The 16,673-nt window shown below is 41.9% G+C and overlaps 1 protein-coding gene across 1 annotated transcript; it reads right to left on the bottom strand.

The window, feature by feature from the left end:
- Positions 1 to 461: 461 nt before the first annotated feature.
- On the bottom strand, positions 462 to 15,199 carry PYROXD2 (pyridine nucleotide-disulphide oxidoreductase domain 2). Its single transcript, XM_026676523.2, has 16 exons — positions 15,013 to 15,199; positions 14,057 to 14,076; positions 13,756 to 13,849; positions 13,599 to 13,672; positions 12,175 to 12,330; positions 11,841 to 11,994; positions 8,253 to 8,314; positions 7,734 to 7,831; positions 7,143 to 7,284; positions 6,712 to 6,846; positions 5,748 to 5,820; positions 4,902 to 5,058; positions 3,078 to 3,232; positions 2,341 to 2,447; positions 1,923 to 2,043; positions 462 to 1,716 (listed from the first exon to the last, which is right to left on the bottom strand). Exons 1-16 carry the CDS (start codon positions 15,140 to 15,142, stop codon positions 1,646 to 1,648), a joined length of 1,749 nt encoding a protein of 582 aa, XP_026532308.1. The 5' UTR covers positions 15,143 to 15,199; the 3' UTR covers positions 462 to 1,645.
- Between the last annotated feature and the right edge of the window lie 1,474 nt (positions 15,200 to 16,673).

A 16,673-nucleotide genomic window follows, 5' to 3' on the forward strand; every position in this document is an offset into this window, starting at 1 on the left:
TTGCATTACAACCGAGTCCGGATATTTGGGGTTGGCAATGTTTGGGAAGTAGAAGGCTCTATTATTTATGTAGCCTATTTCCTGTTTCCTAAGAATAAAGTTGATATTTCATCATTTTGTATGATGTCTCTGAAATTATGTGGCTTTACAGAACAATCTTGTCAGCCTTTGACAATTTCCTTTTCCTTGGAAAAATCTGCCAGCTACTGCCGCATACAACTTCCATTTATTTCAGTCGATTTTTGTGCCAATTCCTAAGGAAGCCACATCAAGATGAATGGCTGTTGCTCATAAACTGCAGTTGAGAAAGAATAGTGCGAGTCCATTGGCAACCCCCAGCCACATACCCCACAACCAGCATTGTCTGTGCTCACTTTGAATCCAGCAGCCAGTAACTGATATGCTCCCATAAAACAAGAGAAACATTACAGTATTTACGAAAGACGATTGTGGAAAGGAAGGAATTTTCCAAACCCTTTATTAATTTCTGGGTATTTTCTAGTAGGCAATGATTTTATCATCAGTTCCTCATGGGAAATTCATCCATCACATAAGGGAGGGGAGGTACTGATATTCCTCATTGTGTCAACACATTTTGCTTGCAATCCATGTGTAAAACTAAGGTGGAGTATTAGATTTAAACTGATTTATTCCCACTTGAGTTCAATGGAATGGAACGCATAGCAGCCAAGTATTCTGGCTCCCATGCTTTGTGACTGAGATTAGCTGGTGCAGAAAATCCAACAGAGGCCGAATCAGCAAGGGCAGCTGGCTTCTGGCCACTTCCTGCCTGGATTTGCAGTCAGATTGCAGAGAGGTGTTTGCAAGCAGCTGCTTTTTGCTAGTGAGAAATATGACTCTTTGGGACGTTGGCTCAGTCAGGCGTATCTGGCTTTGGATGGGGAGCACAAGGTTAGATGACATGAATGGCAGCAGACTCTCCTTAACCCTCCTCCGCTGAGGGGATTTTTGTAACAACCTGGCCTTGGTTTTGATCTTCTGGAAAGCATGACTCATCCTCTAGGTTATAAAGTGGTTCTCAGGAGCAGCATTTCAGAATGGCTGTATTTTCACAGGTCAAGAAGCAAAAAAGCAAGATAAACAGCACAGCTGGGAGTTTTGGAAGAAAAGAAATTGCTAAAGAGCAGTTCAAGGCAATCTGAATTAAACGAACCTCCGTATAATTGGCTTGCTCGGCCAGAGAGAAAACTAACCCCGTGGAAAACTACCCCCTACTCTCCTTCCCTCATGGCTCTAAGCGCCTCTCTAACTATAGGAGAACTATAGCATTGTGCATCCCTTCAAGGATCCAAAGAAGACGAATACGTTGTGGAACAAGGGACAAACTCCCGGTTAAATACAACAACATGGGAAGCATGTTAGTTGTTTATAAAGTCGAAACAGATTTGCCAGAAAAGCTCAGCCATTGTGTTCCCACATAAAAGAGCAGTGGCTGTTACTTGCTTGATGACCATACTACTCCAGGAGAAACGTATCGTAGTTATCGTAATTACTGAGTAATTTGTGATGAAAAAATTTGAGAGGATGCTAGTAAAACAGTGCCCCGAATTTGTTTCAAAGGCGAGTTTGGAGAATGCCCAGATTTTTCTCTTTTTGAGACAATGCAGTAAATCATCCTATTGGTTCACAGACTCTTGAAACCCTCCAATGCGACTCTAGCAGCATTGCGTCCTACTGCTCCCATCACACCTCCTCCTAAGGAAGAAAATTGAGGTACTGAAGAAAGAAAGAGACTTGACTACAACAGAAAAGTAAAATGTGGCAATACTCTTAGAAATATTTGTGATTGACAGGCTGGCCTGAACAAATGACCCCTAACTCTTTCAAACCAACTAGCAGTCCCTTCTAGGATTATACTGCAGCCTTGCATATACCAATCACCCTACCCCTCCCAGACATACCAGGATGAGCACTGCTTCCACAGAGATATAGGCCTTGGATTGGAGACTGGTAACTGGAGTAAGCTGGCACTGGTCGGGCAAAATATAACTGATCCAAAGACATGGCTCCATGGAATATATTCTGAAAGTCAGAGGCTGTGTCAAGATGCTGAAGAGACAGGGGTCCTTGTCTATTTCCCAGTTTAAAGACAGGGAATGGCTACCCTGTGGCATTCAGATTCTAAGAATAGCATATAGGATAGATTTCCAAGACCACTGTACAGTCAGGAACGATAAAAACATTTCCATATGATAATTTGTCAAAGAAGCCTTCAGAGAATGGGTGGGGTGGATTTTAGTCAAGGTTATTGTGTAAGGATCAAGCTATATTGTCTCTTAAATTGATGGGCAGTGGGTGTGATTTTCTGGAAATACATACCCCACCAGGTAAGCCAAAGATCTTCTCAAGGTCTGGAGGTGTTAAAACATCTATGCCAATGATAGATGCCTTGAACCCAGGTGCATACGCTTCAACACTGTCAAATACTACAAACAGAGAAGGCATCTGGTAAGGACCGTAAGTCAGGAATAGAACAGAATTTTCCAACATTAATCTCTGGCATGTCCAGGTTGAAATGGACATTAATCTTGGAATCTCCTCCTAGTTACTGTTGAAGACACTTAAAACAGTTGGATCCATGGTCTGATACAGTATGAGGCAGTCTTGTCATTGGCTGAATAGAATAAAATATTTGTTTCTTGGTTCAACGCAAATCAATCATGATTTATCTAGGTGACCCCCCACCCCAACATCTACCTTTTAGACAGGTTGGAATGCAAACTTTCAAGAACATAAAAGTATGGATGCTTTGTGATTAAATCATGCTTCAGTTGCTCCTAGGTTCCTGTTCATTCCAAGAACTTTTCCTGTTCATCATCAGGAATGCACATGGCTGTCCTCAGAGGTTACCTCTGTGTACTGAAACAGCAACTGAGAGCAATAAATCCTTCTTAAAGAGTAAGGGAATTAACATTTTGTCAAGGATATAGTGATAAGGCATGCATGAGTAGAAAAGGGGAGATATTCTTGCACGTGGAAGATGCTCCTTAGGTAAATGCAAGATTTGCTCTTTATACCAAGATTACTCCCTGCCAGGGTTTAGAAATCGGCTGTACCTCGATTGGCATAGTCCTCACGGTCACGGGAGTCCCACTGTTTTTCTCCAGCAAGCAAATAGGGGGTGTATTGGGTAAAAAGTGAAATCACATGGCAGCCTGGGGGAGCCAGGGTAGGATCCAAGACCGATGGAATGCACATCTCAACCATGGGCCTAAATAACAAGAAAGAAGGCAATCCTCAGAGTCACTGGCTGATAGTTCTCTTTTTGTGGCTGCTTACATCATGCCTCAGTTTTATACCAACACGCTAGACTTGCCGTAATACAATCCTGCCAACCGCTTGTAAAAGAAAGGAACTAAATGAGGTACTTGGCGCCAAGCCAAGAAGATAGCCCAAGCCTTGAAACAAATCTTTTGAGAAGGCCTAAAGTCTGGTTAACGTGACAGGACAAAGTCCTACTTGTTTCATAATATGTACTGACTTTGCAAAAACTCGCTGAAAACAATACACATAAATCCAGGGAGTGAACAAGAAGTAGCACTCCAGTTCTTACAGAATGTCAACTTCCAGCATCATCTTTAATCAGACTGGTTGGGGTTGCTGGGAATTGAAATTCAGCAACATGGCAAAAAAAAAGAGCATCCATTCCTAGCGAATACTATAGCAAATTCAGCGCTTCTGACCAATAGGAGGGGAAACCAGAAGGAAATGGGACAGATGGCAGATTAAACAGAAAAGATTGGTCAAGAGCACCATCCACATTTTGTTGGTTCTGGTTCCCGTTTGCTATTCTCGTAAAACCAAGAAGATACAAATTTGAAAAAGGCAGTTTTCATTATAGATAACAGATACCATCTTATCTGGAGTATATGATTTCCAGCATAGGGCCTAATATTCCAATTTTATTTATTATGGGATTGAAATAATAGACTATAACCTAAAAATGCAATTCCGCATATAATTTATTTGGGAGTTGGCCTCAGTAATTTCATGAACTTAATTCTAGTGAGTAAACAAGCATATAATTGGGCTGTTAATTTCCTTTCTACACAAAGCACAGATTGAGTGTCAAGGTGAATTACTATTCTGGATTTTAAATGGTATTGTGCGCTTAAAACTGTTGAATAAATGATCATACTGAGGGATGGGAAACACCACAAACTCTTTGTTGTTGTAAAGAGATGGCACTGGAAGATCAAACCAGCAATGCAGAATGTGCATCTAAATTAGAATTTCTGCACTACATTCATAACAGGAACAAAAGCCTGACAGATGTTGCAGTGTCTAAAATAGCTAATGAAACTGTGTAGATTCATATGAAATTCACAATCATATAATTTTTACCAGAAAAGAATCTGACAATATTTATTTTGCTACAAAATGAGCTTTCGCTCATTAGACCAGGATTAGATCATGGTAAGGATTTTAGATTAGAAACTCTGGAGATGTGAAATTTGTGTTAACAGTTGAAGTCTGTGCTCTCAAGTGTAAGAAAATAGTTAAGTTTAACGGCAGGACACTGCCAGGTTGAGTACTAGGAAGGCTACCTAAAAGGATAGCTGGGAGCAGGTCCAACCATAACAGTTTTAAATATGCATTAAAGAAGAATTTCATACATTAGAATTGAGTTGACTTCATTCTCTTCTGTAGCCATTACCATTACTTGACAGGGTAGGAAAAGGTAGATTATAAAGTTGTCTCCCTCAAAGCTAAGAGGACCTCAGTTTACATAATTCTCAACCACCAGTCTTTGCCATGTTGGCTGGGAATTATAGGAACTGGAATCTAACATAACTGGAAATATCCATGGGTTTTTGGGAGGTGGGGTGGGGTGCTCCATTCCCTACTCTATTGAAGCCACTGACAATTGCTCATCATACCTTCTAGAGGGCCTCCCATTGCAAGCATCTTCAAAAGCCTCTTGCAAGGCATGAGTGTTTTCACAATTGAGATGGATGGAGCATTGATGGTGAGGCAAGGGGTTGTTGCTGGTAGTGTTTAAGACTGCCAGAAAACTCGGCAACCGATCCACAGCCACTGGGGATATGGGCAGTAAAAGATGTTATAAACAACACTGGGCAATAAATTTCAGTTATCCAGTTACTTAACACAGCATTCAGGAATTTGTTCACAACAGAACATAGATTGGTAAGTCGTTTTATTGCAGATAAAATGGAAGCCATGCTTATACAGAACACCCACCTACTACAACAGAAATCAGGCCCTATATAATTTCTATTTTAGGATTTAAATTCTAGGCCTTTTGCTCCTACCTTCTCAAGTCTACAAAAAATTTGCTGCTTTCTTTTCTGCTTTGAGATTGGGACATCTAATCAGTGTTTACAAATTGTTCTGTCTATCTTGAGAGCCATTGGTTCCCACTTTGCCAACATTCTTTAAATCACCAGCCCCCTAAAGTTGGAGGGGGGGGGAGGCAAATAAAAATAGACCTCCAATTATCTGAGCAATTGAGTTGGAAGAACAAAAGATATATAAAAAATTTTTTTTTTGCTTTTTCTCTTCTTCACCCCATGTCTTTTGTCTATCCAGTCTGAAGAACGGAAATTTGTTATCCGTTCTGTAATGTTTCAGTTGGCCCTATTAAATTTACCCAGTATTAGATAGGGAGAACTCTGCCTGTTGTGCCCAGGACCATGGAAGTTATTGTACCACTAAGAACTTTTACATGGAAGCTTCTCACCTATTCACTGCCTTACAGTCCTCACCATTGATCTTGGTGACTGGAGAACGTGTGTCAAACTGTGAGATTCTTTGTACAAACTCCAAGGGCAGATCCTCCTAGAAAGAAGAAACACAGATGCTTGGTTTTGAAGCAAACTGGAAAATAGTTTGGAGTTTAACTGCCCAAACTCGCTTTTCTCATTCTTCATATATCTGTATTATGTAAAGAATGCATATGTGATTGGCACTCACAGCCACTTACCCCCTTTGGGTATGCAGTTGCCAAGAATTCAGATTTAGATGGATACAGTATGACAACTGTCCCAATGGTAGCAGTTGATCAAGAGTCATGATAAAGTGCCCTATCACATACTTTGTATGTACAGGACCATTATTTCAGATATAAATGAATTAAGTACACTAAAGGGGATCTCATTTAGTACCCAGACCTCAGATAGAGCAGTTTATTGACAGAATAATGACTTTATGCCGGATACTAGTCAGTGTCCATTTCTGGAATGCAATACATTTGAAGGTTCAGTGTTTAATATCAAAGCAATCCGCTGTTCTGAAAAAAAAAGTGTTAATCAACACACAACAATAGAGCTAGAAGAAACTTCCTTAAGATTCTTGTGGCTCTCTTTACATTGGCCAGGCATTACTTGGAATTCTAATGGAAGAAGATGGAGAAAATGATCCTGGGAGCACATGGCTCAGACTTCTCCCCTCTTTCCAAACACTATCAGTCTTTCTCTTATATCAATTGAAGAAACTCTCAGAATCCATAGTCCAGTTCTCTTCTAATCAAATTATAGTCCCTGCTTTCTTCTGGGTCCTTGTAACAAGAGATGCATATTGCTTATCCAGAACTAGAATGCAAATAAATCCATTAAATATTTGGTGTAAGTTCTAGGCATCCTGGTTTTTAAGAGAAAGAAAAAAAAATAAGGGTCATGGTGATGGCTCTCTAACAAGTCCTCCCCTGTTTCGTCAGAAAGCTAAACATACTTGTGGAGTCAGCTCCAAAAAGGTATGATGTGAAGATGCATTGGACAGCACCAAGCGGCTCTTCACTTCAGTTCCATCCTGGAGACAAACTCCTTGAACCTTTTTATCAGAACTCAGGAGAATCTGGGAAACTGCCTAGGAAGAAAAACAAAATAATCAGCATGTAAGTATGGGTTCTCATGATTAGTAAAAACTGCCCACTTAATCTGGTGGTAGAAGGGATCCCAATTTCAGGCTGTCCCCTCCATAAAGAAACCAACGTTTGCATATCTGTGTCTTGCCTTATGGATCAAACAGAACCCAGTTCCCCACATAACAGCAAACAACTGCATTTGCTGCCTCTTTTCTTGTTCCACTGTTCTTTGTCAGGGTCCTCTTTCCTGGAGGCGTTTTTGGCACTCCTCAGATCAAGATTTGATAAATCTACTCACCTTGTCAGTAAAGATCTCAGCCCCAAGTGCAGTTGCAGCACGAGCCAAGCACCCGGAAAGTGCCCCCATGCCACCAGACACATAATGCCAGGCACCCTTACGCCCCTCTACTCCTCCCATGACATGGTGCAACAGAACATACCTATGAGAAAGGCCAAAAATTAGAGCCTGCCAAGTAATATTAGGAAGGCTGCAATTTTATTTTTAATGTAGATGCTGGCCAGCAGCTTGAATTTATTTCAGACTTTCTGTATACCTTTTTCAATGCAAGTCTTTTGCCTCAGATACAACTTAAGTCTTTATAACTGTATGCATTACAGTAATTGTGCACATTGCAATCATAACACTTCACTTCCCAAGAGCTTACAAAAATGTAGAGTATTATAGAATTAAAATGTAATGATGCTTGCTATAACTTACTAGCTATTTTCCTTGTGTCCAGCAATGCTGGTATATAGAGTCCTGTTGATTGCCAACAAGGTATAAAAGCTAAGGATTAATACGAAAGGATGAAAGAAATGGTATGTGTAGAGATAGGAGGGACAGGTTAAGTTGGAAAACAGCAATAAGAATCAAGAACAATATTATTACCCACTGCCTGGTGTGTGTGGACCAGCCATGGCACCAATCACTGCATCTGTGGCCAATGTTGCTTTTAAAGGCTCTGATTCAAACCAGAAATCCAAAATCTACAAGAAGAGAATGAAAAACAAGCCTTGTATGGAACTCCTGAAGGAATCTAACTTCTAGTCAGTGGTCCCCCCCCTTTTTGTCCCCCCCCCCCATCCCCCCCCCTCCCCCCCCCCCCTTCTTTTTTCCACCCCCCCTCCCCTCAACCGGAAATCCAAAATCTACAAGCAAGGGAGTGCCCAAAAAACCAAGCCTGGTAGGAGCTCCATGAACCGGACCAGGGTTGGGACCCCTGTTCATTCTCATTGCCTCCCTCTGACCCACAGGTTCTAGGCTAAACCTAGGGCCCTCTGACAATTCAAATTAAAGTCATCCAAAACATATTATTGAGCACCTACTGAATTAGGGAGATAATACAGTTATACAATTAAAAAGCTGGGCAAACAATCCTCCTAGTTAAGGTTGACCAGTGCCATTCACCTTGGAAATGGGAGCTGTGAGAACCTCATAATACTGTGGAAGTTGTTTTCCCAAAGCAAATCCTGGCAAGAAGAAAACAAGGTTATTGTTTGCTCCCCACCCCTCAGTCACTTGTTTGAGATGGACAGCTATAGAAAATAAACAAATAAGGTGATTCATGCCTTTCAAATATAGAAAAAGGGAAACCATCCCACACAAAAACAGACTTACAGCTGCAGAAGATCCCCAATAAAAGATCACCCCAGGGAAACTGCTCTCCTCCCTCCCTCTCTGTCCCTCTCTTTCTCTCTCTCATCTTCCACTGCTGTTCATGCACAGCTGATATGTCATGCGTGCTGCTTAAACACTTTCAAGTTTTCACATTTCTTGGTTAGCACCACTTCGGCAAAACACCTTTACAAACTCCTCCAGATGTTATGTTAGGGCCAATTTTCAATTTATGCAAATGTTGATTTCAAGAATCAAATTCAGGGAAGATGCAAAGTAATCTTAACTAATCTAGCATAGTCATAAAACTAAGTGTGCAAATGGGTGCAGCCCTCAATTTATCAGCCAATGTAGGCCAAGGGCTTTAAGGTTGTTTTCTTGTTCCAAAATAGAAACAAGTAATTTTTTGTTAAAATGCTTTTGGGCTAGATAAGGTTACACATGTAGGCGAGGCTAGGTTTTATTTTAAGGCCAATGCTAGTGTCCACGTGTTTCCTTCTCGAAATTGAAAACTGGATGCCAAATTTTAGTAAACATGATCAGAATTTCTTTAAGGGCTGCAAAAAAGAACTCAAGGGTTTATATTTGGCCTTGGGATTCCAGTTATTCCTTCTTACCTTGCATCAAACTAAGAGGACAGAATGTTAATCTTCTATACAGGTGAAACTCGAAAAATTAGAATATTGTGCAAAAGTTCATTTATTTCAGCAATGCAACTTAAAAGGTGAAACTAATATGTGAGATAGACTCATTACATGCAAAGCAAGATAGTTCAAGCTGTGATGTGTCATAATTGTGATGATTATGGCTTACAGTTCATGAAAACTCCAAATCCACAATCTCAGAAAATTAGAATATTGTGAAAAGGTGCAATATTCTAGGCTCAAAGTGTCCCACTCTAATCAGCTAATTAAACCATAACACCTGCAAAGGGTTCATGAGCCTTTAAATGGTCTCTCAGTCTGGTTCAGTAGGAATCACAATCATGGAAAAGACTGCTGACCTGACAGTTGTGCAGAAAACTATCATTGACACCCTCCATAAGGAGGGAAAGCCTCAAAAGGTAATTGCAAAAGAAGTTGGATGTTCCCAAAGTGCTGTATCAAAGCACATTAATAGAAAGTTATGTGGAAGGGAAAAGTGTGGAAGAAAAAGGTGCACAAGCAGCAGGGATGACCGCAGCCAGGAAAGGATTGTCAGGAAATGCCATTCAAAAGTGTAGGGGACTTTCACAAGGAGTGGATTGAGGCTGGAGTCAGTGCATCAAGAGCCACCACATACAGACGGATCCTGGACATGGGCTTCAAATGTTGTATTCCTCTTGTCAAGCCGCTCCTGAACAACAAACGTCAGAAGCGTTTTACCTGGGCTAAAGAAAAAAAGAACTGGTCTGTTGCTCAGTGGTCCAAAGTCCTCTTTTCTGATGAGAGCAACTTTTGTATCTCATTTGGAAACCAAGGACCCAGAGTCTGGAGGAAGAATGGAGAGGCACACGCTGCAAGATGCTTGAAGTCCAGTGTGAAGTTTCCACAGTCTGTGTTGATTTGGGGAGCCATGGCATCTGCTGGTGTTGGTCCACTGTGCTTCATTAAGTCCAGGGTCAACACAGCCATCTACCAGGAGATTTTGGAGCACTTCATGCTTCCTTCCGCAGACGAGCTTTATGGGGATGCTGACTTCATTTTCCAGCAGGACTTGGCACCTGCCCACACTGCCAAAAGCATCAAAACCTGGTTCAATGACCGTGGGATTACTGTGCTTGATTGGCCAGCAAACTCGCCTGACCTGAACCCCATAGAGAATCTATGGGGCATTGCCAAGAGAAAGATGAGAGACATGAGACCGAACAACGCAGAAGAGCTGAAGGCCGCTATTGAAGCATCCTGGTCTTCCATAACACCTCAGAAGTGCCACAGGCTGATAGCTTCTATGCCACGCAGCATTGAGGCAGTAATTGCTGCAAGAGGGGCCCAAACCAAGTACTGAGTACATATGCATGCTTATGCTTATACAATGTTTTCTATGTACAATCCTTGTTTTATTGATTGCATGTCATATTCTAATTTTCTGATTGTGGATTTGGGGTTTTCATGAGCTGTAAGCCATAATCATCACAATTATGACAAATCATGGCTTGAACTATCTTGCTTTGCATGTAATGAGTCTATCTCACATATTAGTTTCACCTTTTAAGTTGCATTACTGACATAAATGAACTTTTGCACGATATTCTAATTTTTCGAGTTTCACCTGTATATATAAAAGTGAAAGACCATTCACGCATCATCACAAAATCTCCAGAACCATAAAGCCTACAAACTTGAAATTTGTCATGTATGTTCCTCTTGGCTTCTAGGTACTCACTAAGAAAGGATTTTTCGAAATGACCATCAGAGCATTAGTATTTTGTATATTATTATTAACACGCTCTGATGCTAAGAAGTTTTACTCAGGGGTGGGATTCAAATTTTTTAACAACCAGTTCTGTGGGTGTGGCTAAGTTGGTGGGCATGGCTTGGTGGTCATGTGACTGGCTGGGTGTGGCCAACTCAACATCACTCACATCGAGGCACACCTCTCCTGGCCTCTCATGACTGTGGGGATGCTGCAACAGTCGTAAGTGTGAAAAATGGTCATAAGTCACTTTTTTCAGTGCCATTGTAACTTTGAATGGTCACTCCACACAAGCAAAGTACCAGCAAAGGAAGCGAAAAAAACTCCAGAGAAGTTCCTGAGACAGGAAGTCTAGTCCTGCCAAGAATGTAATAAGGGTTAACGGAGAGGCAGTTTCTGTAAGCAACACCAGAATGTTTCCTTCCTGCCTTCCTTACAGGATTAGGCCAGTAATTTCTTCTAACAACTGGTTCTCTGGACTGCTTAGAATGTTAACAACCAGTTCTAGCATATAGGTGCGAACCGGTAGAATCCCACCCCTGGTTTTACTCCCCCTCTCCACCTGAAGTGTTCCAAATGCAAAACACAAGCAGAGGATTTTCAGTTTCAGTTTCAGAAACTGAACCAGCTTTAGTACAGAACAGTTGAGCTAAGCCATGCCCAGGCTCCTTGCTGTCTCCTTGCTCACACAGCAAATACTGTTTCAGCTTCCAAACAGCCCTCAACTCTCTCACACACTGACAGGACACTAGCCAGATGAATAACGATGGATGCTGGTAGGCAGAGGCACAATTTTTCCCCCTTATTTTCCTGCCCCAAAACTAAGCCCAATCACATAGTTTCATAGCGAAGCACAGGTGTAGAGCTCGTTCAAGTATAAAGTCTATGTGATTGGGTGAGTTTCTAATCATCTACATAATTCAACACAACAGCCACTGAAGAGAAATCTGGGTGTGTATCACAAATGGCGGGCCATCTGTCTCTCACCCGCACGGTACAGGGCTCTCAACCCCACCAAGGCCCTGAATCGCTGGCGCAAGGAGCCCTGGGTGAGTGCAGCTACATCCATTGGACAGATATCAAGTAGAGGGTCGATGGCTGTCACCAAGCGGTTCATGAACTCCTCATACTTGGGAAAAGCCTGCAAAAGTAAGGAAGGGAAACGATTCAGCTCATTTCTAGAGCGAGCCTTTTCTTACAGATCAACACCCCAAGCACTCACTAATATTTAGGTACCTTCTTGTATTTCTTATATCACATGACTGTGATATGTTCTATGCTCCTTTCCCCTCTGCCTCCAAGATCAGCCCTCCCCAAATACCTGGGCATCCTTTAGGGAGAACTGAGCGATCTGTTTCTGTGTCTCAGCCATGTTGTTCCCCAGCAACAGCGAGCGAGGAACTTTTTCACCCTGGCTGTCCTCCAGGATCGGAGTGAAGGAATATGGGTCACGTGGAAGCACTTTTAAGCCATGTTTCTGCAAGACAGAATTATCACACACATGCAATAGGGAGATTTGTGTACAGTGCTCAGATATATAGGAGACTATGCCAAAGTGTATGTTATACAATGGTCCCAGAATGACTCTTTCCTGGCATACAATAGAAGAATGATCGCTTTGCACCACTAACCATTGTACAAATGGCCACCAGCTAATTTAGGCTGTTTTTTTAAATACATTTATATGTGGAGTAAACTTCATCAAATATATAGTGGAACTTAATTCCTGGTAAACTCAACATGAAGAGGCTCACCTTTCTAAACCTATTATCTGTTACTTTCTGATTTCAAGAATTTGCTTCCTTGATTATTGAAATATTAATCGTATTTATCTATTTTATATATATTATACACACACCCATTTCACAGAAGGCACTCTGGGCAGCAAACAACAGTCAGATAAAACAATAAATAAAAACAAAAATGTCCAGTATAAAAAATCTTATTAACAAATATCATAGAAGTAAAAATATAAACAACAGGAGCGGGAAGAGGAAAATGGCCGCTTCAATAATGGAGCCATCTGAGAAAGTTCCAGTGGCCTGCGAGCCCCAGGCCTGATAACATAGTCAAAACTTGAGGGACTTCCAGAATGGCCATCTCATCCCACTGGGATTGGCCTGCCCCACCCATGCCAGCTGAGGAGGCATGATGCAGACCCTGTCAGCCCAAATATTCAGGCTGGCGGGGTCCAGGAAAAGGGCCTTCTCTTCACTCTGCCATTGCACCTGACCTCTGGAACAGTGTGTGTTGTCCTTCGCTCCAACCCTCCTGACCTTCCGTAAGAGCCTAAAGACCTGGCTCTGCCAGTTAGCTTGGGGCTCCAATGGGGGGAGCATCACAATGGAGGTGGTTGATAGATTAACAGCAAATCCTACACCCGCACCTCCATACTGCTCCCGCCCTCCCCATCTTTTAATTGGGCTGCAGTGTTTGGCTTTTGATGTTTTTAGTTTATATAGTTTTCTTTTATGATCGTAAGCCTCCCAGCTACATTGAGGCTGCCAATAAATTTTACAAATATAAAATAAAACAAATAAATATCAAAAGGCTAATCTAAAGAAGAATGTTCCATAAGGCAGCAGAGAAGGCACAAATAAGGGTCCCCAGTCAATGGTACCCACCACATACCAGATCTGGGATCAGAATATAACAGATTTCGGGGAATGACAAGCGCAATTTGGGAGGGGGGGGAATCAAACCATACCAAGCATTTCCTAGTGCTAGCCAAAGCACAATCCATACCTTCAGCTCCAGCTCAGTATAAATCTGGGGTCTCAGCAGACTGAGCAAGTAAGAGGCTCTGGAGAAGTGAAAGCCTGCAGAATAGTGGAGATCAGGTGTACCAAGGAGCAGTTTATATGCTTGGGAAAGGGAAGGACTGGATCAGTTTAACTCTTACCTGGGATGATTTCTTCAGTGACTGCAGCGCCTCCCACAATATATCTTCTCTCCAACACTACTGTTTTCAACCCTCCCTTTTGCAGATAAGCAGCCTGGGGATGCAGTGAGGATTAACTTAGTCCTGAATAGTCCCACCTGCTGCTTTCCCAGAATCCCTGTTGCAGAACCCTCATAATAGTCAGGCCAAATATCCCCAGCAAAGAACAGATTCTCCCCAAGTACAGATTAAGCACCTGGGACCTGTTCTAGATGATTTCAGATGAAAGGTGTCACCTCTTCTCATCAACCTCAGTACTTACAGCCACTAGTCCATTGTGTCCTGTAAAGAGATATTCCAGAATAAAAAACTACATCATATGCTTCTTTTTATATAGGTGCACATATTTTATTTATGCAAGCATTTTTGACACCTTTCTCAACCCTGAAAGGCTCCTCAACAAAAAAAGAATTGTTTGAAAAGTTATAATTTATAGTACAATTAAGAACGGGTTATAGGAAAACATTTAAAATCAGCAGTAAGGGCTGCAGATGCAAGTGAATTGCCATGCCTAGCCACCCCCAGCCAGCAGGGTCAGGGTGAAGATGCTGGGAATTATAATTTTGCAATATCTATACCAGTGCTTCTCAGTCTTGGTGATTTTAAGACGTGGATTTTACTCCCAGAATTCCCCACCCAGCATGCTGGAGAAACACTGCTCAGAGGCTGCCGATCCCTGGTGGTATGTTTGGCACACAATTAAAGTAAGTCTCCAAACTACACTTGATTTTTATGATTGCATTAACCCTTTCAAAGACTTTTCTTAGCAACTATAATGAGGTGACTTTTTGACATTCCAATCTAGTCCCAACGTAACTCTGCTTAATTGAGATCAGCCAAGGCTGCTTAGATGCTATACCTAAAGGGCGATACAGATAAATATGCAATATTGGCAAGCAACAGCACTTGGTTGGGACACTGTTAGAAAATATCTGGGAAGTAGAAAAACATCCTAGAAGGCAACATTGGCAAACTAAGTTCATACTATTGTCAAGGAAATTTCAGAAGATGCTCCCAGGAAGCTTTACTTTTTAAAGGGCTACATTAGTTTCTAGTTTGAAACTTCATCTTTGCATGTCAATAAGACTCTTGACGCCAAGATAGACACCCCAAACCAAGGCAAGTCTAGCTGGGTAGTGGGCCATCTCTATTTCTGGCCATGGGGAGCCTCCTTCGCTCCCCTATGTGTTAAATGGGCTTCATTCCTTTGAGGCTCACCTGCCCCGATCACGACAGCATCGTACTCCCGCTTCAACGAGGCTGCAGGCCGCGAATGGCTTGCCCTGCAGCCCGCCAAAATCCGGCAAACGCCAATCGGGCCCAGGCGGCGACCGTGCCTGCTTGCCATCTTACACGTACTGAACTTTGCATTTCGGATCGCACTTTCGGGAGAAGAAACAGGGGAGGTCCTACGAGCTTTCAGGAAGGCGGGGAAGAGGAGGGAGGGGGAGTGCCCGGAAACCGTCCCGAATGCACAAGTCAGTAGTGCAGAGAGAGGGGAGAGTTGTTGCTTAAATCTTTCCGTGTTATTGTGCTTCACCACAACGCGGTGTCCCAGGAAAACAGTCCGAAAGTTATTTGTGACATAATCCAAAGCAGAGTTGCTTTCCAGCTCGAGTCCACCAAATCAGTTTGGTCTCACATCAAGTCCACCAAATCAGTTTGATACCTGATACAGAGCATTTTGAAAACACCTTTCGCCCCTCCCAGCATTACATAGTAATAATCATGAATAGATAATTAACGAATCTCTTTATTTATTTATTTTTTATTTTTATTTTTATTTATTTATTTATTTGATTTGCCAATTGTTTACAAGATAATAAGTATAAGTGTATACATAGTTGTGAATACATGAAATGGATACATATAAGAAAAATAAAAGAAGAATAAGAGAAACAATAGGACAGGGACGGTAGGCACGTTGGTGTACTTATGCACGCCCCTACAGACCTCTTAGGAAAGGGGTGAGGTCAATAGTAGACAGTCTAAGGTTAAAGTTTTTTGAGGTTTGGGGAAGAAACTACAGAGTCGGGTAGAGTATTCCAGACATTGACCACTCTATTGCTGAAGTCGTATTTCCTGCAATCAAGTTTGGTGCGGTTAACTTTGAGTTTGTATCTATTGTATCTTTCCAAGACCTCATATCACCTTTCGCCCTTTGGAAATGTGAAATGACGAGGAAAGTATATTCTCAAAGGCACTTTAGGTACCCCCACACCCGGGCTTTCCTTGACTTGGGACCCTTCTCTTTCAGCTCCGTTCAGCTCTAGATTTTACAGCCAGCGCACACAACCTGAAGGAAGGCTGTTTTCAAGGGACAGAGAAAGCCCTAAGGATGACTTTAACTAAGTGGCAGAAAAGGTGGCGTACAATGCACATATTAACATGAACTCAAAATCTTGAGACCCTTTACCTGCAACCAAGCAGAAAACGACCTGATCCAGACTGGAGCATCGGTTCTCGTGTTTCTCAGCAGTGCAGATCATCCCAACCTCCCCCAGCTGGATAATCACAGCCTTTGCCAACATTTGCAGGATGCTGAAATTAAGAGGGCTTCCAGTCAAGCGTTTAAAGAAATAATTAACTTCTGATATCTTTTGGTATAATTACATCTTCCACTCGGCTCGCCTGGCCATTTTTCACATGATTCTGTGTTATCAGTCCCCACCCTTCCTTTTAAGCGGTGGAAGAATATTTCTGCTTTGCAGCGTTAAATGAAAATCTACCCACAAAGGGCTTTTTTTCCAGTGTTTAAAACAGATTGTTTACCCACGGATGCCAATGCAGAATATATCCCATTGCTTTATTCTTGTCAACCTTTAACTGCAGCACATTTACATTATTTCAGAAGGAAAAATGTTGCATCACATTCAGAA

Source organism: Notechis scutatus, chromosome 4, assembly GCF_049901735.1.
Source record: "Notechis scutatus isolate UNSWTSFEM ecotype Mainland chromosome 4, rNotScu1.2, whole genome shotgun sequence".
Taxonomy (NCBI): Eukaryota; Metazoa; Chordata; class Lepidosauria; order Squamata; family Elapidae; genus Notechis; species Notechis scutatus.